Here is a 25,435-nt window from a genome sequence, read left to right as displayed (position 1 = left end):
AGCCTTCTCTTCTCCAAGCTAAAAAAGCCCAGTTCCCTCAACCCTTCTCCATAGGAGAGGCTCTCCAGCCCTCTTATCACCTTTGTGGCTCTCCTCTGGACCCCCTCCAAGAGCTCTGCATCTTTCTTGTGCTGGGGGCCGCAGGCCTGGACACAGTACTGCAGATAGGGCCTCACAAGAGCAGAGGGGAACACTTCCTCTCCCTGCTGCTCGCCCCTTTTTTAATGCAGCCCAGGACACAGCTGGCCTTCTGGGCTGCAAGCACACACTGCTGGCTCATGTCCAGCTTCTCATCCACCAGGACCCCCAAGTCCTTCTCCGCAGCGCTGCTTTCAAGGAGGTCTTCCCCCAGTCTTTAAACTGCGATTGCCCCGACCTAAGTGCAGCACCCTGTTAGTGTTTAAAGTTTTTGTACCAGATCCATTAATTCAGCTGCCCCACACAAGCAAGCCATGGTATGTATTGTTTCAGCAGAGGGTACACTTGCTGGTCTTCCCTGGAAAGTTTTAGTTTTTTGAGTCACTGTCGGTCACATTTTCTAGAGATTCCATTTGTACCAGAGCCTCTAGTTGTGTCTTCTTTGTAGTTTTTCTTAGGGTTACACTAATAGTTTCCACTTTATCAGAAGAATTTTCTATTTTATTCTTATTTTTTGGTCCATTTATGTTCCAAGGATCCCATTAATCTAGGTTATAATCTTTCAAGATTATGGATCTAAATTTCTCCATTGGTAGATTCCTACCTGTTTTTTGAGCTTATCACCCCACAAAACAAGGTAGGCTTGTGCTCAACTTGGGCGAATATCACCTCATTTTCCTCCCCTAACTTTTCTTCAGATTTGATGGAATTCAATGCTACTAGCTGTGGCCATGCCACAGTTGATGCATTAAGCTGCCTTTCCCTAGCAGTTGAAATACGATTTCTCAAATTTTCCAAGAAATTCAGCCATACAAGATGGCAACTTGGGAATGTCCCTGTAACTCCTAAATGGTTTCCATTTTTCTACTACCTCCACAGCAGAATGCTACAGAGATACTAGAAACCCGGGTAACTCCTTTTCAAGAGAGATCTTCTGCATCCAAACCATTGTGGAATAGAATCATAGAATGCCTTGGGTTGGAAAGGACCTCAAGGATCATCAAGTTCCAACCCCCCTGCCACAGGCTGGGCCACCAACCTCCAGATTTGGTAGTAGACCAAGTAGCCAGGGCCCCATCCAGCCTCCAGGGACGGAGCATCCACAACCTCTCTGGGCAGCCTGTTCCAGCACCTGACCACGCTCTCTGTATAGAACTTCCCCCGACATCTAATCTAAACCTTCTCTCCTTGAGCTTAAAACCGTTCCCCTTGTCCTGTCACTGTCTACCCTTGTAACAAGTTGATTCCCCTCCTGTTTATAATCCCCGTTTAAATGCTGGAAGGCTGCAATGAAGTCTCCTCCCATCCTTCTCTTCCCTTGACTAAACAAGCCCAGCTCCCTCAGCCTGTCTTTGTGGATCTCCTCTGGACCCTCTCCAGCAGCTCCACATCTTTCTTGCATTGGAGGCCCCAAGCCTGGAGACAGATGGGGCCTCGCAAAGGCAAAGTAGAGGGGGACAATCACACTTCCCTGTCCCTGCTGGCCACCCCTCTTCTGATGGAGCCTAGGAATAGTCTTTACAAATGCTATTTCTGTCTTTAAGATGCTTTCCTTGGTACCCTGCCAACTACACCAAATGTTCTGCTCAGAAAGAAGCAAAATTGTTTCTGACAGGTAAAACATTCACGGGTAGGCCAATAATCACATGCAGAAGGAAGAGTTTAACTCACTCCGCTGGTGAAGGGGCTTTCTAGCTCCTTCCCAAAAAGCATCCTAGGTCCAAGAGATATGTTCCCTTCAGTGACTAGCCTTCATATGAGCCCAGAACGTCTCCACCCTGGGTCTACTTCTTCTGGTCACATCCGTTCAACCAGGTGCTCAGTCAGCAATTGAAGCTGTGACCTAACAGTTCTACAGTGATGATGGGAAGGCAGGTGGCAATGCAGAGTAAATTATTGAGACAGAATATGAAGATTCTGTTTACACATGGAGCAGAATGTACTTTCAAATGTGGGGCTTTTTATCTTTATTAAAGACTGTGGTGAACTCCATCTTTGGCTGCTGTCCAGTGCCATCACCCAATATTATTTTATTCTTGAAAAAATATGTTCAGATTACGCTTCAGTGTGTAGTGAACCACTTGAAGATACAGCACAAATTTCCTTATAAAGCTTAGCAGCTTATCTTTAACTCAGGCCACGTTATAATTTATCTTTATGCCAGGTTCTTATCCTTCTCATCATGGGAATAATATGTAAAAATGCACTTGGTATGAATAGAATTATATGTATATATAGCTCTATAGAGATCTGTGTCATGGAGAGTCTTATGGGCTTTAGGTTCCCTAAGTATCTAAATGGTTAAAATTGAAGGTTGACAGTATTTGCAGTTTTAAAAAAGAGACAAACTGAAAGTTGTACTAGAGCAGTTCACCTTTGGTTTAAGACAGATCATCCTTCCCGGGTTTAATTACATCGGATCTATAGCATGCGCTGTTGAATCTTCAAAATCTTGGAATTGTATTTAAAAATAAAAATAAATTAAAAAAACCTCCCTTGATTTAATGGATTATACGGACTTAGGTTCATCAAGATGGTGTGATAACAGACCTGTATGCCATGTCTGCATCACTTCTGCAGACATGATTCAGCAAAAACTCAAAACAATCTAAGATAATTCAGTTCTCTAGATCTTTTTTACTTGTGGAATATGGAGAAAGAGGGTAATTATTTACAAAGTCTTTCTGCCTTTTGGGCAGAGTAAAAGAAGAAAATGTAGTGTGTGATTGCATGTATTCACAACCTTTCCAGTAGGAAACACATTACTAGTTGTCTGGAGGTTTTATGTATAAACAGATGTCTGGCCCTACGTTTCTTACAGTTATAGTAGGAACAGCTCATAGGAATGTATAACATAGAAATATTTAAGCAGAGCTCGCTCTTATTCAGATTTGAAAAACAAATGTATTTTTGTCCACATAATCACGTTATCAAACCTTCAAGTAAGATTCCTGAAGTCTAAAATTGAATACAGTTGATACAATTGAATTGTATCCGTGTTTATACACGCATGTAAATACAAACAGGAAAAGAGCAGACTTCAGAACCTATAGTACCTAGCGCTTAAAACAACATTTCTAAACTTTGAGTGAACTTAAGGCAATCTTAAACACAGAAAGCTGGGAAACAAAGTAGAGTTTTTCACTTTATTCATTATTAATCCAAGATGCTTTTGATTTTGAGCGTGAACCTTTAAGTACTAGTACACTACTTCTGGAACGTACCTGTAGTAACTTTAGGTTTGGGGTAGTAAATCACATTTAAGTTTTGTGAGGTCTTGTCCTTTGTTTGTTTTTTGTTGTGGGTGTTGAGGGTTTTTTGTTTTTGTTTGATTAGTTGGTTGGTTTTAGACATTAGAGGAGTGAAAAATCTTTGGATGTTTAATAATCCTTTGACAAAATCAGTGGCTGTTTTGATGGAGCTGCCTGCTGATTATACATTCTGCACTAAATATCTGATGGTTTCATAGTTGATAACTGCAAAGTCAATAAGTAGAAAATACATGAGCAGTGAAGCAGCTAGCAATTTTGACATAAAAAAAAAACAAAAAACAAAAAAAAACGACATAAAAAAGATTAACACCTTTCCAAAACAGAACTCCAGTTAATAAGTTTGTAGTTGAAACTCACAAATGCTGATGGGCCCTTAGAGACAGGATTTTTCTTACAAGTGACATCTATACTGAAGTCAATTCAGCATCTGTGGAAATTGCAGAGCAGTCTTTAATACAGATCTTGTCTCAGTGCAGGTGTTTAAAAAATGATAGGGATATTCATTCATACAGCAGGCAGGCATAGACTCTGTATAGAAGCAAATAAAAGAAATATATACAGATTATGGTTTATGTGTGCAATCTGGAACAATCAAGTTTTGCCCCTTTATGTATGTCTGTTTACATTAATTCACTCTAAAACTAAACCACATTTAGAAATCTTTCATAGATATTTCTCCCATGCTGGTCCAAAAGCAAGTTTAAGTGATGAGGTGCATTTTTCAGTAGTGTGAAGACCTGGTAGTATGCGAAAACCTCACCTCTTATCACTGAAGGCTTAGGGAAAATTTGGGTTAAGGTAGGGACTGAATTTTCTGTATCTGAATTTGTCATTCCTTGCACATTAGTTTAAACTATTCAAAGGAAAAAATATTTTTTTTTTTTATACTGCAGTGCAAATCAGTACCACTCATTCCCCTGTCAAAATAGGAGTCATACCATTATAATTAGGGAGAAAATAAAAGAGGAAAAGGTTTAGTAAGCAAAAAGTTATTTATTTATTCTTTGATTATTTTTGTGTTACAGTTGTAGTTTGTAATCATTTTATTCTTTAAATACATCTATGCACTTATAGGTATGAAGATAATAGTTATTTTTACACTATGTCCTAAATCACATCCAGGTTTAATCCCAGTTTTGAAAGGAACCATCTTGTGCGCATCTAACCATATGCCAGTGCTGTTTTTTTCCAATCAGTATCTTTTTTTTTTTAATAGCAAGCACAAAATTTACAGAAATGAGGAGAAAAGATCAGAATTTTTCTGAATTCTTTTGTAAGCAGGCCCCAGAATATTTGTTTTTTTTAATTAACTTGCTATTAAGAAACCTAAATTTCAGTGTTTGCATGTGTTGTTGTTCGTTTTTGTTTATTTGATTGGTTGGCTGTTTTTTTTGTTTGTTTGTTTGTTTTGTTATTATTTTCATGTTTTGTTTTTGCCAGCTCATTTGTTCCTCAAAACAGCTGTGGGCTTCCCAAGCAGACGCCAGGAAAGCTTCTTACTTCATGGGCCAACAAAACCAAATAACAGCTGGGCTAGTTCCAGCACTGGCAGATCCATTGCAAATCCCATGCTGCTGTAAACCTGTGATTCCTCCTTTCAGGAGTCAGTGACCTTGAACACTTCATACATCAACCTATTGTGCATTTTAATAGGAAAACTGAAGATCTGTAAGGAAGTTGTCATGCAGACTGTTTGCTGCTATTAATTTTGTCAGGTAGTGTCTCACTCCAATTTATAGGAGGGAGAGAAGATTCTTTTAATATATGTATTACCCAACAGCAAGATTAAGACACACAGAGTCAAATGTTAGTACAACCTGTTTATTACAATTCCTAGTCATTTAGGGAGATGGGAAAGGAAAGACAATAGGAAAGATAGGAAATAAAAGCAAAGAGTCACTGTAGGAAGCAGGAGAGAAATAGTCAAATAGTCACCACCACCAATTCCAGCACTGCTTGTAGTTCAGACGTTGATCTTCAGTAGTGACAGGTTGTTTTTCAGTTGACGACAAAATATGAGAACAGTACAGACTTATTTATAAGTCCAAAGTGTTTGAGTCAGCTCTCTTTGGAGTGACAGCTCAAATCCAAAGTGATTGAGTCATTTCTCTTTGGAGTGGCAGCTTCTGACTTTGGGACCTCAGCAAAAACTCCTTTGTTCCCATTTTCCAGGCCTTGCCAGGAGATTAGAGGGAGCAAGGAGGTGCCCACCTGCATCCTGTTTTTCACAGGACACAATGATGTCATTCTCCAGTTCTCCCATACCAAGCTGGAGTTATTTGGTCACAGGCCAGATCTTCTGCCAATAAACATTCCTGAGCACTCTCTTCCAGAGGCAAACAGCTCCAAAGAAATGCTTTCAAATGTAAAATTGTCCACAAAGTGATGTTGTTTGCCACACAGCAACACCCATCTCTCATCTCCTAGATAAGTCAGACTCTTGTCACATGAAATGCCTCAGAAAGCAAGCTTTGAGCCCAAAACAAAGACTAAAGATAGTCAGCTTTAGTCTTCCCTGGGGGTGTGGTGACAGAATTGCCTTTTCAGACATCCTCAACATGTTCATTAAATAGCTTCTCCAAGTTCCCATCTCCTTGTCAGGGTGTCCGCTGTCCTTCTGTATGACCAGAACCAAACTGAGCCAGTTTTTTTTTTTTTTCTTTTTTTTTTCCTGGCTTTAAAATTCAAATCTTAATTGTTATTAGTCTTGCCATCATGATGTAACAGTCCCCAGCTATCTCTTCAAGATGAATTCAGCTGGAGGTGGTGATTGTTGCCTATTTGTTTTTTCTAAATGTTTTAAGATAAATCTCAGTATTCATATACTGAGTGTATGATATTTACAAACTGTTGCAAAGGACATCACATAAACAATTTCAATATGTTAAGAATTTGCATTCCTAAGTCTTGCTGACTATAACTGCTTGCCATTTTATGTGCAGGCAGGTAACACTGCCCCTGAACTACAATCACATCTCTTTCAGATCTCCTTCATCTCCAGATTCTGAATCCCTGTCTCTTTTAACAAACATTGCAGGCCATTGACAAGAGGTTCATTCGTAGGGCTGGAATACTCCGTGGTGGCTGATGTCCACACTGCACACCTTTAATGCTGTTTTATTTCCAACTTATCCTTGTTTGGCTTTGTGATTTTGCACATGCCTACTAGAGTCTGGAGTTGTTACGTGCTCTTCTGAAAACAATCTTCCTGTTTGGTGTTGCTCCAGCTCCCTGTGAATAAACATAAAACATAGTAAGTGGAGACAGTTGGGAGATCTGATTAATTAAAAAAAAAAAAAAGAAGTCAGACTTGGATTCTTTCTGCCTTGAACCCCAAAAAGACAAGTCATAAAATCTTGCATTATTTACAACTTGTTCTCAATTGTATATAGTTACAAATAATTATTTTTCAAACCTCATTCTGAGTGAGCTAAAACAACTCAAACTATTTGATTGTACAGAGATAAGCAAAAATAATCAAAAATAATAGTAATGTTAAATCTTAAATGACAGGATGAAATTTCTGACAAACTTCATGTGAAAAGAAATACTGAGACATTAATCTCTCTCATTGAAATGACACAATTTGGGGAGTGTCAACAAGATATGCTTTCCTAAATTAAACTGAAATATCAGACGTAATTTGAATTACTAACCATAAAATCATAGAAGCATAGAATCACTTCAGTTGAAAGGGAACTTTAAAGGTCATCAATTTCAGTAGGGACATCTACAGATAGATCAGGTAGCTCAGAGTCCTGTCCAGCCTGATGCTAAATGTCTCCAGGATCTGGGTATCCGCCATACTTCTGGGCAACCAGTTCCAGTTCCAGTGCTTCAATGCCCTCATATCCAGACTAAATCTCCCCTCTTTTTGTTTGAACTCATTTCTCCTTGCCCTGTCACTACTGTCCTGCTGAAGATTCTGTTCCCTTCTTTCTAATAGCCCCCCTTTAGATAATTGAAAGGTCACTATTAATTCTCCTGGATCTTTCTCTTCTTCAGGCTGAGCAGCCCCAGCTCTTTCAGCTGGTCTTTGTGGAAGAGAGGTTCCATCCCATGGATCATCTTCATGGCCTTCCTCTGGATGTGTTTCAACTGGTCTATGTCTCTCTTTACTGAGGACTCCATATCTGAATTTGGTACTCCAGGTGACGTTTCACCAACACAGAGTAGAGGAACAGGATCACCTCCTTTGACTTTCCCTGCCATGATTCTTCTGATGCAGCCCATGATGTGGTTGGCTTTTTGGTCTGCGAGAGCACATTGCTGGTCATGTCCAGCTTGCATCCACCAGTATCCCCCTATTCTCATTTGGCAGGGCTGTGTTCAATCCTTTCATCCCCCCAGCTTTTGTTGATAGTGAGAGTTGCCATGACGCAGGGGCAAAACCTTGAGTTTGGATGTGTTGAACTTCATGATGTTCTCCTGGCCCCACTGCTTGAGCCTGTTTACGTTTCTCTGAATAGCATCCTGTCCCTCAGTTGTGTCAGCCATACCACACAGCTTGATGTCACCTATAAACTTGCTGACAGTGCACTTAGTCTCACTGTTGATGTCATTGATGAGGGTCTTAAAGAGCATCAATCCCAGTGCTGACCCCTGAGGGATACCACTCATCACTGTCTTTATCCAGACATTGAGCCATTGACCACTATTCACTGGGTACGATCTCGCAACCAGTTTCTCATCCATCAAACACTCCACCCACCAAATCTATATTCTTTCTAATTTAGAGAGAAGGATGTTATGGAGGACTATAGCAAAAGTCTTACTAAGGTCCAGATAGATGACATCAGTGGCTCTTCCCTTGTCCATTGGCAGTTACCCCATCACAGAAGGCCATTAGGTTGGTCAGGCAGGACTTGACCTTGGTGAAGCCATGCAGGTAGTCTTCATATCATCTCCTTCTCTCTTCCATGTGCCTTTGCACAGTTTCCAGGATGAAACTTCCATGATCCAAGAGGAAATGCTCCATGATCTTCCCCAGCACAGACATGAGACTGACAGGCGAGTAGTTCCCTGGGTCATCCTTTTTCCCTTTCTTAAGAGTGGGTGCAACATTGCCTTTTATCCAGTCACCAGGGACTTCACCTGACTACCATGACTTTTCAGATGTCATTGAAAGTGGCTTGGTGTCTACATCAGCTAATTCTCTCAGGACTCCTGGATGCATCTCATTGAGACCCATAGATTTATGGATGTTCAGGTTCCTCAGGTGGTTGCAATCCTGATCTTTACTTACAGTAGGAGGGACATTGCTTCACCAGTTCCCACCTTCCCTACTGTCTGCTCAAGGGCTGTGTGAACAGCAGTCCCCAGTGAAGACAGGTAAAAAAATGTTGCTGAGTACCTCAGCCTTCTCCTTGTTCACTGTTACCAGCCTGCTTCTATTGCTTACTAAGAGGGTATGCCCTCTTGGGTTTTCCTTTTCTGGTTTACAAACCTGTAGAAGTCTTTCTTGTTCTTTGCGCCCCTATCCAAGCCCAGTTCCAGCCTTGGCCTTCCTGTTTGCAACCATACAGTCTGTCAGCATCCCTATACTCTTCCTGGGTACCTGTCCCTGCTTCCTTTGCATGTGCATTTTCTTCTTGCTCTTCTGTTTGACCAGCCTGTCCCTGTTCAGCCATGCCAGCCTCCCACCTTCTTTTCGTGACTTGCTTCACCCAGGAATGGAAAGCTTTTGTGCTCTGAGAACAGCTTCCTTAATGGTCTGCCAGCTCTGCTCTACTCCCTTTTCCTTGAGGACAGATTATCAGGGGATTTGTTGATTAACTCCCTGAAGAGCTAGTATTTCCTAAAATTTAGCATCCTTATTTTATTCTTTGTATGTCCTGTATTCCTCAGGAGTGTGAACTGCACTGTAACATGTTTGCTGCAGCCCAGGCAGCCTCCAATCCCACTGTGACTCATCAGTTCACTTGTGGTGAGCAAAAGGTGCAGTACTGCAGTTCCCTGGTGGGGAAATACCAGACTGTAAAATAGAACATTTCAGCAGTACCTGAATGAAAGAACATGGTAGCCAACTGATTTGTCACTACACAATCTATAGCATAACCAGATTAACTTAATGATCTAAATATTCTTCCACTAAGTGATCATGTAAAACATGGTGCTTTTCAGCTACTCCAAGTGTGCACTGATTATCTGCACAAGTGCCTCTCAAGGAGCTAAGAAGAGTTCTGAAACTATTTAATATATTTCAAATGACAGGGCTTTTTTCTTAATTTTACTGTGGATTTGTGTTTTGCTAGGGTTGTATAAAATTACGAAGAGATTTTGTATCATTACATTCCAGAAGAAATCTGGAATGCCTATTTTGTAGTCTGTCAACAAAAATATACCATGTACCTCATTTCAAAACCAAGGGAATTTTTTATAAACTCTTTTGCTTAATATTTCTTGGCTGTATTTGAATAATCCACATTCATCTTCCATTTAGTTACTGTCTGAAACCGAACATAAACAAAACAAACAATACAACTCTACAAAACATGGTTTGACTCCAGAGATGCTGTTAACACACAAAGCTTTTTGTTGGATTTCATCCTTCTACCATTCAGCTTTGTAGTCAGAATGAATGGGGTTAATTATATGTACAGCCTTCTTAATAGGTCATGTGGGAATTGTTGGCTATTAATGAGAGTTTGGTGTCAGCAAGAGAGCTGTCCTTTGAAAGGCTGTAAACTGCTATAGTGACTGTTAGCTGCCATACCTATGGTTATAAAAAGCAAACCATGGTTGCTTTTTATTTAGAAGTTGAAGTGATCTTTCTGGTGAACCACAGTCAGTTCTTCTCTGCATTTTGTCTCAAGTCCTGCTTCTCAAGAAGCAAATTCCTTAGTCTTCTGTAAGTGGAGCAGAGCACAGGTGTTGGAGGTGAGGGAAGGAACTGAGATCCAGATCAGATAAACTTTTCTGAAGAGCATTCTACCCTGATCTCTTCCTTTGCAAGAGGTGTTGTAGATGAGCAGCCAGCTTGCTCTGACTCCAGAAAGATTCCTCTGCAAATTCTTTGTACATGTGTGAGTGTCTGCACACTGGCTGCTTAGTTTAAGACAGAATTATTAATTGTTGCATGTTTAAGTGTCTCAAGTTACTCACTTAAATTATATGTATATATATAAAAAAAATATATATATATATATATATTTTTCCCCAGAAATTGCTACGTTGGAACTTAGTGTCTCAATTTAAGATTGCAATAAGTTCTGGCAAGTTTTAATCTTGTACTTGTCTGAAATTATTATCCAGAAGAAGCTTTAAACAAATGAATCTTTTTCTGCTCTTTCTCAGTTGTGTCATTTTGTGCAGTTCTCACAAAGGTTAGTTCTGGTTTAGGTATCTATTCATTAAAACAAAATAAAAACACTGAAATACAATATTCAAGGAGAAAAGTAATTCAAAACTTGCTTTTTTATCAACACTTTCAGATCACTTAGAGCTAAATAGCTCTGCAGGCATGTTTGAATATCTCCTTCATATAGGGGCAAAAGTTTCCTTTAATAACATTTAGTATCCTCTTTCAGTGCTGAATCTGCAGCTACAGACACAAGGCTGTAGTATTAGAAAGTTGGATCACCTCAGCTTGCTGAGAAGTGATGAAAGGAAATGAACTCTGTGACTTGTTTTCAGAGAAGTGTGGGTTGATGTACATGCTTTTATTTTAAAAAGAGTAAAAATTCTTACTGTCATGCTCTTCAGTCAGACTTTTTTTTTCCTGATGTTGGCAGGGACATGGAGAAATGAACAGATGAATACATTTATACACCCCCACACACTGTTCTTTTTATATAATGAAGACAACTGTTTATTCAGCTGAATACAGTAATTCTCAATCCATATATACTCATTTGAAATTTTACAAAAATGCTCATAAGCATTCAGCAAAGCTGAGAAAATGTATACAGATGGATGTATTGTGTTTCATCCATTTACACATCTGATAATTTAAATTGAGGAGATGAATATATCGTGTTAGAGGATCCAAAATCAGCATATGGTAGTACAGTGACCCAGCCTCCAGAGAATACTATGTGCTGCTGGAAATTTGATTGCTCCTTCCCAGCCCCAAGTTTCCAGACACTAGCTAGTTCTTTTGAAACTAGTCGAAAATACAACTTTAGATTCCTTTTTGTACCTCAAGTATGCTCAGAGGTTGTTTGGAAGACCATGCCTTTTTCTATTAGCAGAAAAGCCTTTTTCTTTTTGCAAGTTTCCATTGTACTGTTGCTGGTAATATTTTGGGTAAGCAATGGGAGTTTCCCTTCTGAAATCATAGATGACCTGAATGTAATTCTCTCGTAGTGCTGTATCAAAGGCATTCCACTTGGTAGAAAGGAAACAATAAGGAAATCACGTGAATACATTTCAAGAGGAAAGCATAACTAGAGAAGATTCTAAATAAGGGAAAATTTGTACTGAGGAGTAAAGCACCTAATTCCTTGGTTTTGTATTATGCAATTGCAGACATCAATTTGTAGTTCTCCGGAAGTTTATTAGTACTTTAAGTAGCTAGAAATTAATCCAGTAGTTTTTTTTTTTTGTTTTTTTGTTTTTCTCAAGGATTTGTCCAGATGTTCTAGCTCTCATTCTCTTTTGTTTCTTTTGTTTATATATTTGTCACTGGTTTTACAGCAAAGTGTCATTCTTTTGACAGTTATTTTGTTGTATCAGTGTTTTCCTTCCTCTGCATTATATTACTTTGTAATGAATATAATCTTACATGTTTTATAGTGGTCTCTTGTTTCATATGTGTAAATTCTATTTTATTCCCAAACAGTGAATAAGAAGGAATGTCATGCTAAGGCTGAATGTGCTGTTTGCATGTTGTTAATTTTAAGCATTCGTATGGGGAATCCACATAGATCCAAGGATGGCAAAAAGTAAATGCCTCATGGATATTTTGCTCTTTTCTAATCTGCTAACCACTACAATTTCTTCCTCCTTTTGGTAGTATTTTCAACATTGCTATGTTATGCTGCTTCATGTACTCTTTGGGCATATTCTCTCAGAATTACAACTCCGGTGACAGATGGAGTGCTGGAAAGACACGTTCCGCTTGCAGAATTCTTGTGACAAAAGATTCCAGGATGATTGTATTTGTATATGGTAAGATTTCACTGCCAAAGATTTAGTGCTTGGGCTTCCTGCTTTTAATGATTTCAGTGTGCTTGTGAATATTCCTCTGTCTTCTGAGGACCCATTTTGAGGTCAGGAGGAAAGCCAGTGTCACTCAAAAGAGGATGAGAAGGAGAAACCCAGAAACTACAGGACAGTCAGACTCCCCTCCATCCTTGGGAAGATGATGAAACAACATATTCTTGATGCTGTCTCTAAGAAAGTGGAGCTTTCTTGGTGTTCCCCTGGCATCGGTACTGGGTCCAGTCTTGTTCAACATCTTCATCAGTGAACTGGATGAAGGGATTGAATGCACCTCAGCAAGTCTGCTAATAATAATATAACACTGAGAGGGAGTATCTTGATACACCAGAAGGTTGTGCTGCCATTCAATGAGACCTGGACAATCTGGAAAGCTGGGTGCAGAGGAACAACCTTATGAGGTCCAACAAGAGTATATCCACCTGGAGAGTAATAACCACATGCATCAATACAAGTTATGGGCTTACCTGCTAGAAAGGAGCTCTACAGAAAAGGACCTAGGTGTCCTGGTAGACAAAAGGTCGAACATGAGTTATCAGTGTGCCTTTGTGGCCAAGAAGGCTAATGTTATCCTGTGGTGCTCTAAAAAGAGAGTGGGCAGCCTGTCAAGGGAGATTCTCCTCCCCCTATTCTGCCCTGGTGAGTCCCCATCTGAAGTACTGTGTACAGTTCTGGGCCCCTAGTTCAAGAAAGACAGGGAACTTCAAGAGATTTTACAAGTTGATTAGGGGCCTGGAGCATCTCTTTCATGAGGAAGATTGAAAGACTAGGGACTGTTCAGCCTGAAGAAGAGAAGACTGAGAGGGAATCTTAACATTACTTACAAGTATCTCAAGGGTGCGTGCCAAGACAATGGGAACATGTGCATTTTGGTCATTGCCAATAACAGGACAAGGGACAATGGACACAAACTGGAACATATGAAGTTTCATATGAACATGAGAAAAAAAAAAAATTCTTTATTTTGGGCATGTCAGAGCACAGAACAGGCCACTCAGGGAGGCTGTGGAGTCTCCTTCTCCAGAGATATCCCAAACTCACCTGAACGTTTTCCTATACAACCTACTATAGATGGTATTCAGAGGTTATATCAGAGAATCATAGGATGGCTTAGGTAGAAGGGGCCTTGAATATCATTTAGTTCCAGCTCCCCTGCTGTGGGCAGGGTTGCCAGACACTAAATCAGGCTGTGCCAGAGATTCAGCCCAGCCTTGAATGGCTCCAGGAATGGGACATCCACAACTTTTCTGAGCAACCTATTCCAATTCTCAACACCCTCTGAGTAAAGAATTTCTACCTAATGTCTAACATAAACTTTCCCTCTTTTAATTGAAAGCCATTCCCCCTTGTCCTGTCACTGTCAGACTGTGTCAAAAGTCAGTCTCTCACCTGCTTACAAGCTTCCCTCAAATATTGGAAGGTCACAATGAGGTCTCTTCAGAAGTTTTTCTTCTTGGAGCTAAACAATCCCAGCTCCCTCAACCTTTCTTTATAAGAGAGCCTTCTAATCATCCTCATAGCCCTCTCTGAATCTGCTCCAGCAGCTCTCTTTCTTGTGTGGGGACCCCAGGCCTGGATGGAGTATTCCAAATGGGGCCTAATAAGGGCAGAGTAGTGGGAGACAATCGTCTGCTTTTCCTTACAGGCCAGCCGTCTTTTGATGCAGCTCAGGATTCCATTAGCCTTTTGGGCTGCAAGTGCACACTGTTGGCACAAGTCCAGCTTTTTTTGTCCGCCAGTAGCCTGAAGTCCTTCTCTGCAGGGCTTCTTGCAATGAGTTCTTATCCCAGTCTGGGATTGCCTCAATGCAAGCAGCACCTTGCACTTCGCCTTGTCGAATCTCATTAGACTCCTATGGGCTCACTTTTCAAGTTCCCTCTGGATGGCATCCCTTCCTTATACTGTATCAATTGCACCACTCAGCTTAGTGTCATCGCAAACTTGCTGAGGGTGCACTTGATCACACTGTCTAAGTCACTGATAAAGTTATTGAACTGCACCAGTTCCAGGATAGACCCTTAGGGATACTACTCATTACCAGCCTCCATCTGGACATAGATGCATGGACCCTCTGGTTGCAACCATTCAACTAATTATTTATCTGATATTCTTTACCTGATAGTCTACCCTTTAAATCCATATCCCTGTAATTTAGAGATAAGGATCTGGTGAAGAACACTGTCAAAGGCTGGCTCTAGTCCAGACATCAGTTGCCCTTGCTCTCTCCACCAATGACATCACTCCATCATAGACACCTGCCAGATTGATCTCTCCCGTCCAACCCCTATGATTCTGTGATTCTGTTATTGATTCTGTTATACTATTCTGATTCTTGGTTATTGGGTTTCCCTCTACATTTACTCTATAATTTTCACTAGTTTATAGTGGGCTGAAAAAAATGTTGTGGAATTCTGCTTGTGTTACTACTCAGGTTTCAGTAGAATAAGCATCTCCTTAGGGTTGGACCCAGAGTAGGTCAAGAATAAATTTAAGGCATTTGTCAGTCTTCAAGATATGTCTTTGAAAAGAAAATAAACCTCCGAAATTCCCTTTTAAAGTAGCTTTTGTCTTTCCAGATATCTCATTTGCTTGATAAAATGTTTTCATCCCTTCTTTTTCCTGCCCGTTAGCAGTATCTATGCTGCTGACAGTCTTACCTGCTTGCAGTGTCCTGAGTGGAGGTCCGGATACTGCATTTTTTCACCTCTGATTGCTTTTTTCTTGTCAGTATTATGGGCCTGATAGAAGATTGGACGTAGGTAGTTGTCTCACTCATGATAAAACAGGTGTTGGGCAAATGGGATGCATTTAATGTGCTCAATTAATGCAAATCAACATTGATCTTACATGTGAAGTTCACTCAGGAGGGTCTTACTAGGCCTGTGAATGTGTAAATCTCCTTTATCATAAGATCTTTGTGGATAATTTGTACATTAGGCATACAGTAACAAACTCTTAAATGTATAACCTTAGGATATAGTAAATCTGTTCATTTCAGCAGCACTTACACAGGGATTTCTTTTAATACCCATGTCACAAATAGGAAGCAGATGTGTTCATTAATTGGTTCTATTAATGATTATTTGTTTGCTGCCTGGGATTTTATTCTCTGTAGTATCATTTTACAAAGTGCAGGTCTTCAAGGATAGGATAAGTGGTTCTCTACACAGCAAAGAACTGATTTACTTAAGTCCGTCCATTTTGGTACTGGAGCACTACCCACATTAGACAGTAAAGGTCAACAGGATAGTCACAACATTTTAAAGTATTCTCTCAAATAACAGTAAATTTCCTAGGTTTTCACAGTGCCTTTACAGCCATTGCTATGATACGCAACAGCGTTTAGACTATGCTGTTTTCAGTGGAACTGAGCGTATTTCTGTTTTCAAAAGCAACAAAAAGTTTTATTGTCTCAGATAATGTGCTGTGAATAGAATGCATATAATAGCAACTTGGCACTTTTTTAATACAACCCTTTGGGAAGCTTGGCTGTATTTATCGTGCTCATAATCTCAGCTTAAAAGCTTTTGTTATTGTTAAATCAAACTCTCACACAACCAATGATTAATGGAAATATTTCTAGAACTTTGTTTTTACATTATTGCCAGTCATTATATTTGATTTTGAACATAAATGTTCTCAGCTTGATTTCATCCTTGTTCCTTTCCTCCTCCTCTCTGTTTGTGGCAGTATTAATTTCCACCCTTTGATTATTTTATCTCCATACCTTTTTACCTTTTTCTGCACCCAGCTGATAATGTACCACAACAGTTGTAGTTTTTGCCATTTCCATAGATAACACAATGACATCTGTATTTTTCTTTTTGCTGATGTTTTCAAGTGTATGCTGCCACTTATGTGGTAGTCATTGAAAAAAAGATGATGGAAACAGATTTTTTGTCAAAAGATAATGGAAAACTATCTAGATCTTTCTAGATAGTGAATGAGGTGTCTTGCAGCAGTTGGATAGATCTTAAGAAATCCTATTTCTGTATTGTCCCAAATGTTACAACAAGAATGGGTGAAAGAATACCACTTGTAACTCACATTTGATTAAAGTTATTCACTGAATTTATTCTTACTGGACAAACTATCATGGCAGCCTGAAAATTAGAGTAAGATTGTTTTGTCCTCTAATCTTGTAACTGGTTGCTTTTCCTTTCCCATTATCCCCTTCACCTCCCTTAGTCCTTCATCATTTCCAAGATTGCTCATAGATATCTTCATTTGTATTTTTTAAAGCTTCAGTTTGACTTCTTATTCCTCTCCAGCATCCTCTTAAGCCATGAGAGTTCTTCTCTGTCCACTTCTAGCCTGCAAGCTCCCAGGCTTTTCCCCTTCAGATCCTTTCAGAATGCACTACTGAAGGTCAATTCCCTTTCTCTCTCTCCTTCACTGTGTTTAGTTGCGTGGTTTCTATTTTAGAATATACATACACTGTAATACATTTAGTCAAGTTGATCTTGAAAGCACTTGGAGAAGTCAGTTCTCTGGACTTTCATGAGCACGAATAGCCACCATCTGACAGCTTTTATCTGGATTTTGTTCATGAGCTTACAAATTTTTGACCAATTATTTAAGTGTCTTACTGCCTCTGTTAGTGTATGATAAAATATGTGAGTTTGTGGTAATCAATTCTTCTATTGAATTCTTCGTTTCTATTAATTTGATTTGTGAGCTATAGCAGTAGCTTTAGGTCTTTTGTCAACAAGTGCTGGAGTAAAGGGGTGTTCAATCATTACTATTTAAACGCTTTATTATAAGACATGAAACTGAAAAGGGAAATTTTAACTTACATGGATGAAGAATTCTCAAAAATAACTTCTGATTTTTTTTTTACTGCTAAACTTAGAAATTGATTTTATTTCCTAACATGACAGACAAAAAATGAAGAAAATAATGCTGCCAATAGGTCAATTTTCAAAACTAACTTAATGGGATAAAAATCAATGCAGCTATATTATTTGCCATTATTTTATCACCACTAACATTCAAACATAGTAATATTTGATCCTTACGTTACAATATGAAAATATTTCAGTTACCTTTTTCAGAGGCAAAAAAAAAAACAAACAAAAAAACTCTTGGGGAGGACAGATTTACGTAGACAGATTTGGGTTTTCTTTTTCTTTTTTCTTAATTTTGGAAAACTGAGTTCTGCACCAACTGAACAGTTTTGTATTTTTTATGCCAGAATATAATTGTTCCATTAATTGCAGCAATTTAAATAGAATAAATTAATACTTGCATTTGCAAATTACAAGCTGTGAACCTCCTTTCCCCCACCAAATAGCATTTCCATCTTACGTGGTTGAAAGATGTGTACTTGAAACTTGACAATAAGCTTGGATGCCTAATTTCCTGTGTGACAGACTTGCAGTACTTAGTCTTTAGAGACTTCCTGCATTGGCTATTAATCTTCTTTGGGGAAAAAAAAAATGAGAACATCATTTGTTTTGTTTGGCTGCTTTTTTTCCCCAGTGATCATTTCTGTTTTCTGTCTGTGCTTTCCTCAATAAAATAAGGTCTCTTACTGATTTTTTAAAGAAAAGTCTTACAATCTAGCCTGTATAATAACAGTAAGCCAATACGCAAGCCATGGGTTTGGCTTAACAGATGAGAGGTTTTTTAAAAAAATAATTTGCATTTTAATATTTTAATTCCTGCTTACCTACTGCCTTTGGTTTAGCTCTTGGCTCCTGGTATGATAGCCCTTTGGGCTTGTGACATTTGAGAGCTGGAAACTGTCCTTTTGAAGAAGAAAGTCAAAGTTGTTACATAGTTGCTGGGAAGTATGAAATGACATTTTAGAGAAGTATGCAATATTGGAAGACTCTTGATAAAATCCTGGATACTGGTGAGCTTCTGATAATGGCCTCTTTTGTTTTATGAATTTACTTCATGCGAACAGAAAGCCAGATTTCTGCATAAGTTTTGTATAGATAGGGCTTAAATTCAGTAAGCTGGGCCAGAATGTCAGAAAATGAAAAATGTGAAGTTAATAACAGGTAGGTTCAATTTTGAGTAATACAGATCTCAATTAAATTCTCTATAAAGTACTTTTACCTATCTGTTTAACAGATGAATGTACTAAGTTTTCCCATGGAGTAGCTCTGAGCAGTGGTAATATGGACATTCACTGAGAACAGCAATCCCACTCCTTCACCCTCTTCTTCATCATCATCTTTGTTATAGGCAACATAGAACGGCCTGGATTGAAAAGGCCCACAGTGATCATCTAGTTTCAAAAAACATCTGTGATTCCATCATGAGAGACCCTGTACTTGTATTCCTTTTCTTCCTCTCTCCGTACTACAAGAAAGAAGTGGCATGGCACATTGCATACCTAAAAGGATATCAAGCCTGAAATTATTACACCTCTGCCTTCAGCAGGCAGATGTTCACAACCATTATAGGAATATACGGCCCATCACCACATGAAGGTGGGCGTAATGAGAGGATAGATGATATAGGATAACTATCTAGTTCAAGTATTAGATGGACAGCCCCGAGGAGAAGCTCTACTGGACCTGGTGCTCACCAATGCAGAGAACATTAGAGAGTTAAGATTGGAGGCAGCCTGGGTTGCAGTCATAATGCCCTGGTAGAGTTTGTCATCTTGAGGAATGCATGCCTGGCAAAAAGCAGAGTCAGGACCCTGAATTTCAGGAAAGCAAACTTCTGGCTGATCAAGGAATTGCTGGGTGGATCTCGTGGGAAAGTGTCCTTGAGGGCTGAGGAACAGAACAGAGCTAGCAGCTCTTCAAGGACACCCTTCTGAGATTGCAGGAGCTCTCCATCCCCCAGCAGAAGAAGAAACGGAGCAGAGGAGGAGGGCGAGTGGTATGGCTGAGCAAGGACCTGCAGCTTAAACTTTATTAGGGAAAAGCGGAAAGAGGGAAATGTACAGGAAGTGGAAGCAGGGTTGTGTAGCCGTTGAAAAATATAGGGACATTGTATACATGTGCAGAGATAGCATCAGGAAAGCCAAGGCAAAGATGGAGGTGAACTTGGCAAGGGATGAGAAAAATAAAAAGAGGTTCTAGGGGTACGTAGGCAGGAGGAGACAGACAAAGAAGATCATAGGCTCCCCCTCTGATAAATGAGGATGGAGAACTGGCTTACTCAGACATGGAAAAAGCTGAGGTATTCAATAATAGCTTTGCCTCGGTCTTCACTGGTGGTCAGGCTCCTCTGCATGTCTGCCAGGACCCTGAACCTCTAGGTGAGGGTGAGAGGAGTGGATTCTGACTCATAGTAACAGTGGAACAAATCTGAGACTTCCTCATGAAACTGAATGTATATAACTCCATGGGCCATGTGATATCCATCCTAGGGTTTTAAGAGATGGCTGATAAGGCTGCTGAGCTGCTCTTCATCATATTTGACAAATCATGGCTGTCAGGTGAAATCCCCAGTGACTGGAAAAAGGGAAACAATACTTATATTTTCAAGAAAGGGAAAAAGGATGATCCAGGTAACTACAGGCCAGTGAGCCTCATCACTATACCTGGGAAGATTATGGATCATGGAGCAGAACCTCCTGGGTACCTTATTAAGGCACATATGAGATAGAGGTGATCCAGGACAGCCAGCATGGCTTCACCAAGGGCAGATCTTGCCTGACCAACCTGGAGGCGTTCTATAATGGAGTGACAGCACTGGTGGACAGTGAAAGGGCAATAGATGTCATCACTCTGGACTTCTGCAAAGCCATGAAGAAGGATAAGAACCTGGCATAAAGATAAATTATAATGTGGCCTGAGTTAAAGATAAGCTGCTAAGCTTTATAAGGAAATTTGCCTTCCCATCATCACTGTAGAACTGTTAGGTCACAGCTTCAATTGCTGACTGAGCACCTGGTGAACGGATGTGACCAGAAGAAGTAGACCCAGGGTGGAGACGTTCTGGGCTCATATGAAGGCTAGTCACTGAAGGGAACATATCTCTTGGACCTAGGATGCTTTTTGGGAAGGAGCTAGAAAGCCCCTTCACCAGCGGAGTGAGTTAAACTCTTCCTTCTGCATGTGATTATTGGCCTACCCGTGAATGTTTTACCTGTCAGAAACAATTTTGCTTCTTTCTGAGCAGAACATTTGGTGTAGTTGGCAGGGTACCAAGGAAAGCATCTTAAAGACAGAAATAGCATTTGTAAAGACTATTCCTGGGCTCCATCAGAAGAGGGGTGGCCAGCAGGGACAGGGAAGTGTGATTGTCCCCCTCTACTTTGCCTTTGCGAGGCCCCATCTGTCTCCAGGCTTGGGGCCTCCAATGCAAGAAAGATGTGGAGCTGCTGGAGAGGGTCCAGAGGAGATCCACAAAGACAGGCTGAGGGAGCTGGGCTTGTTTAGTCAAGGGAAGAGAAGGATGGGAGGAGACTTCATTGCAGCCTTCCAGCATTTAAACGGGGATTATAAACAGGAGGGGAATCAACTTGTTACAAGGGTAGACAGTGACAGGACAAGGGGAACGGTTTTAAGCTCAAGGAGAGAAGGTTTAGATTAGATGTCGGGGGAAGTTCTATACAGAGAGCGTGGTCAGGTGCTGGAACAGGCTGCCCAGAGAGGTTGTGGATGCTCCGTCCCTGGAGGCTGGATGGGGCCCTGGCTACTTGGTCTACTACCAAATCTGGAGGTTGGTGGCCCAGCCTGTGGCAGGGGGGTTGGAACTTGATGATCCTTGAGGTCCTTTCCAACCCAAGGCATTCTATGATTCTATTCCACAATGGTTTGGATGCAGAAGATCTCTCTTGAAAAGGAGTTACCCGGGTTTCTAGTATCTCTGTAGCATTCTGCTGTGGAGGTAGTAGAAAAATGGAAACCATTTAGGAGTTACAGGGACATTCCCAAGTTGCCATCTTGTATGGCTGAATTTCTTGGAAAATTTGAGAAATCGTATTTCAACTGCTAGGGAAAGGCAGCTTAATGCATCAACTGTGGCATGGCCACAGCTAGTAGCATTCGAGTACTTTGAGTACTTGAAGTGAGCATATAAACAGGAGTGGGAATGGCTGTTTATGAGGGTGAATAGTGATATAGGACAAGGGGGAATGGTTTTAAATTGAGATATGAGAGGTTTAGGTTAGATATCAGGAGGAAGTTTTTCACTCAGAGAGTGGTGATGCACTGGAACAGGTTGCCCGAGGAGGTTGTAGATGCCCCATCCTTAGAGCATTTAAGTGTCTCGTTCCAATTTATAAGAGGAAGAGCAGGTTCTTTAGTATATGTATACACCCAGCGTGAGATTAAGAAACAACGGTTGAAATGTTGGTCTGACCGGTTTATTATAATCTTAATCAGGGAGACGGGGAAGGGCAGGATGGCGACTATTACGAATTAGAGTGATGGGGAAGGGAAGGAGGACGATAGAAAAGATAGGAAAGAAGCAAGAATTATGTAAAGCGGGGATAGTCACCACCAGGATCTAGCAGCATCCCGTTGCAAGGCATTTCGAAGGTTCGAGACAAAAGCAGCAGAGGGAGAGCAGCAGCAGCGTGGCCAGCCTTGGGCAGAAAGCAGGTAGCAGGAAGAAGTCGCAGAGCAGATCCAGGAGGAAACAGCAGGACTCAGGCAGCAGACCCAGGAGAGTCCATCAGCATGCAGGAATTCCATAGTGAGGAATCTGATGGCATTCTTCAGCATGCAGGTAGAGCACAGAGCAAGTCCAGGAAGGAGAGAAGGAGGTTGTGAGGCTTCTCATGGCAGAAACCTCTTCTTTTTTTGAGGAATCTGTTGCCAGAAAACCTCACCTCATGGCTGTAGGTTCCCTTTTTATCCTTCTTCTGGCAGCATGGCATTCCTGGGTGCTTGGGTAAGGCATGTGATGTAACCCCTGAGATGGCCATCTTCCTCGAGATAAGCCCACAGAAAAGGCTGCTTCCTGGCCATTAATCTCTAGCTTGTCTCTCTCTCATTGCCCCTGGCCTTGTCCATCTGTGTCCCTCAGACAAACAATTTCTCAACCCTTCCCCAGGACTTGCTTGGACTTGTCCATCTGTGGCCCCAGCAAGCTTTGAGACAATGATGTAAAAGAATGATCTCTTACAGCCAGGCTGGATGTGGCTCTGTGCAGCCTGATCTAGTGGTTGGTAACCCTGTCCATGTCAGGGAGGTTGAAACTTGATGGTCATTATGGTCCTTTTTAACCCAAACCATTCTATGATTCTATGATATTGGATCTGTCATCGTCCTTCCCTGCACAACCAAATACGTGTAAGCCATGCAATCAATACTCTAATGAGCAGCATTTCCGAGGTTCATTTGTTATCTGAGAACATGACACATGTTGAATTTGATTCTTCATAATGCATTTGGTATTAACAGGAAAATCTGTCAAACACTTCAGAAGTCACTTTCTCATTTGTGGTATTCTTGTAGCTAATTATAATAAACAAATTGCAATAAACAAGTAAGTTTCTTATAATTAGAACTGAGCCAGAATTCTGAAGTTTTCCTTTTGCTGTGTGAGAGATTTTCTCTATCCACTCCTCATTGGGATTGTTCATATGCTATTATCTGGAAAGCTGCTCATCTGGGATCTGTGAGTGCTGCTTGAAAGCTTGGTCACATACCCACTGTTGTTAATAGCTGTTTCTCATACGTGCCTTAAACTTAGTGGTTACAAGCTGAATTTACCTTTTGTGTATAAAAAAATGTGTTTTAATTTCACTTTACTGTTATTACCTAGTATAAGAATATTCATGTAAATATTTACCTTAATTTCTCCTTCACCTAGGTTAGTTTCTACAAGTATTCCTTCCTGAAAAGTACTTTTTTGGGGAAGTATGTGGAATTTTGAAGATGTTATCAAAAAAATGCAGGAGTTTCAGCAATGCTCTGACCAATGTTAATCTTCAGATCAGGGAAAAAACAAAAAGAATGAAAATTGGAAATGAGATTTCTGCAACCCCAGCCCATGTCTCCCCTCACTCTGCAGCCGATCTCAGACTCTTCTGTGTTGCAGGGCAAACACAAGCTGCAGGTGGACACAGGACTGGAAGGTTCCTGGTGCGGCCTCATCCCAATTGGGAGCTCCTGTGACAGTGTTACCACGACTGGTCTCAGGTGGAACCTTGGTAAGTCAGGGCCACTCTTTTCCTTCTGGCCACACATCTCCATGCAGCTGTCATTGCTGAGCATCCACGCCAGCCTCACTGCCACCCAGGGGCTTCCTACGGTGGGCATTGGAGTGTGGCAGTCCATTCCTGCATCCCTGCTGGATCCCCTGCTTGTTTCTGGGAATGAAGTTTTAAAAAAATCACAATATTTAAAACTGAAATATTGCAGGCAGAGACACGTTTTCAAATTGGGAGTAATATTTTAAATTGAACTTTTCTTGGAGTTGTGATAAATTGCCATCTTGATGCATTGCCCTCTATGGAGGAGATGCTGGGGATGCCTAAAGTCCTAGTTACATGTCATAAAGTTACAACAGACAAACTGTTGTATCACAAAAATGTGATACAGATTATTAAAGCTACCTCACTTCCCCTGAACTGCTTTACATATATTGCCTGTTTGTCAACTCTGAATGACTTTATCTTTGTCTTTTTCTGATTTTAAAATGGGAAGAGAAGTGGGACAGCTGTTTGTAGAGAAAGATTTCTTGACCAAAACCAAACAAAAACTGAAATCATCTTCATTTTCCTGCCCAGTCTCCCACTGATTCCACTGAGTGATTCAGCTGTATTCACTAAAGGAAATAATGGGATATAAATACGGCATGAATTTCAGGGTATGAGAGACTGGTCAGATAAAAGGATGGAGAGCTGTCTGACTAGTGATGATTTCATTCTCTTAAACTGGGTTGTAAGAGCTGAATGTTTAAGGGACTGTCTCTTAAATTTAAAAAAATGAAATATTTTCATTTGTACTGATATGTACATTTGACAAGTAAGTTACAGAATATTCCTCTGCTCACTCCTGCTGTGCAGTAAATGTTGTGGCAAGTTATACTGAGGGACCAGCCATTTCTCAGCAGATATTCTGCCCTTCAGAGTGATCTGAAGGTCAGATCAGCCTTACAGTAATGGGGAAAGTCTTTGAAACTTACATCATTTTGTAAAATGCTGCTACATGGATCAAAATGTGGTGGGCTCTGTGAGGTTGCTGTCCTTTTTTGTGGTTTTGAGTGATTCGTTTAGAGAGCAAATTATTTATAATCAGAATTCTTTCTAGTTTAATGTCATAAATTTCATCAGTTTTACAAGGTGCTCATTAAAAAGAGAGTAATTTTAAAGATTTGTCTGCTGTCACCAATGGCATGGCTTTGTTACTCCTGGAGTTATGATTTGTGAATGCTGAAACCAAATGTCACCCTGTACAAAACAAACATATTTTTGTACTTTTAAACAAAGTTTTCCACATGTTCCTCTTAAAGGAAACAGTTTACCAGTCTGCCTGTCCCAGTTTGAGGAGAACGCAGTGGGAGTTATATTAATAGCTCATAGCTAGGATGGGGTTGAGAAATTGGTTTCTTCATCTGTTTATGATTATGCTGTAACAAACTTCTTGAGGTTATTAGGAGACATAGCTAGGTATGGACTTACTGAGATTTTTATTACACGATTCAGTCTTTCTCTCTGGGAGACACCAAAGTATTGAAGTACCTGTTGTTTCATGTTAACATGGCACCATCATCCCATCTCCCAGTACTTGCTGCTCTCCATTTCCAAGAGGGAACCTCAGGCTTTACAGTCTTCTTTAGTGATGTGTTATAGGCTACACTTTGAGTCTCGGTAGTCCTGTTTCTGATGGGTAGAGAGAGACTTCACAGCATTGGGATGGCTAGCTCATGGAGTGGGAACTCAGGTGCTATTTTCCTCAGTCCATTAGGAAATAGAGAAGGATACCGAGAGGAACAGG

General features: G+C 40.4%; 1 protein-coding gene across 1 annotated transcript in view; it reads left to right on the top strand.

The window, feature by feature from the left end:
• Nucleotides 1–25,435, top strand: part of TPK1 (thiamin pyrophosphokinase 1) — a gene marked incomplete at both ends in the record, with an annotated part of 191,218 nt that overhangs the window by 127,716 nt on the left and 38,067 nt on the right. Inside the window, 1 exon segment of the mRNA XM_079533265.1 lies at nt 23,535–23,646. Within this exon segment, the coding sequence (XP_079389391.1) occupies nt 23,535–23,646 (112 nt within the window).

This window comes from Tetrao urogallus (assembly GCF_951394365.1).
Source record: "Tetrao urogallus genome assembly, chromosome: 3".
Classification (NCBI taxonomy): Eukaryota; Metazoa; Chordata; class Aves; order Galliformes; family Phasianidae; genus Tetrao; species Tetrao urogallus.
Note: the sequence above shows the minus strand (reverse complement) of the source record. Positions and strands in the feature narration are given on the sequence as shown.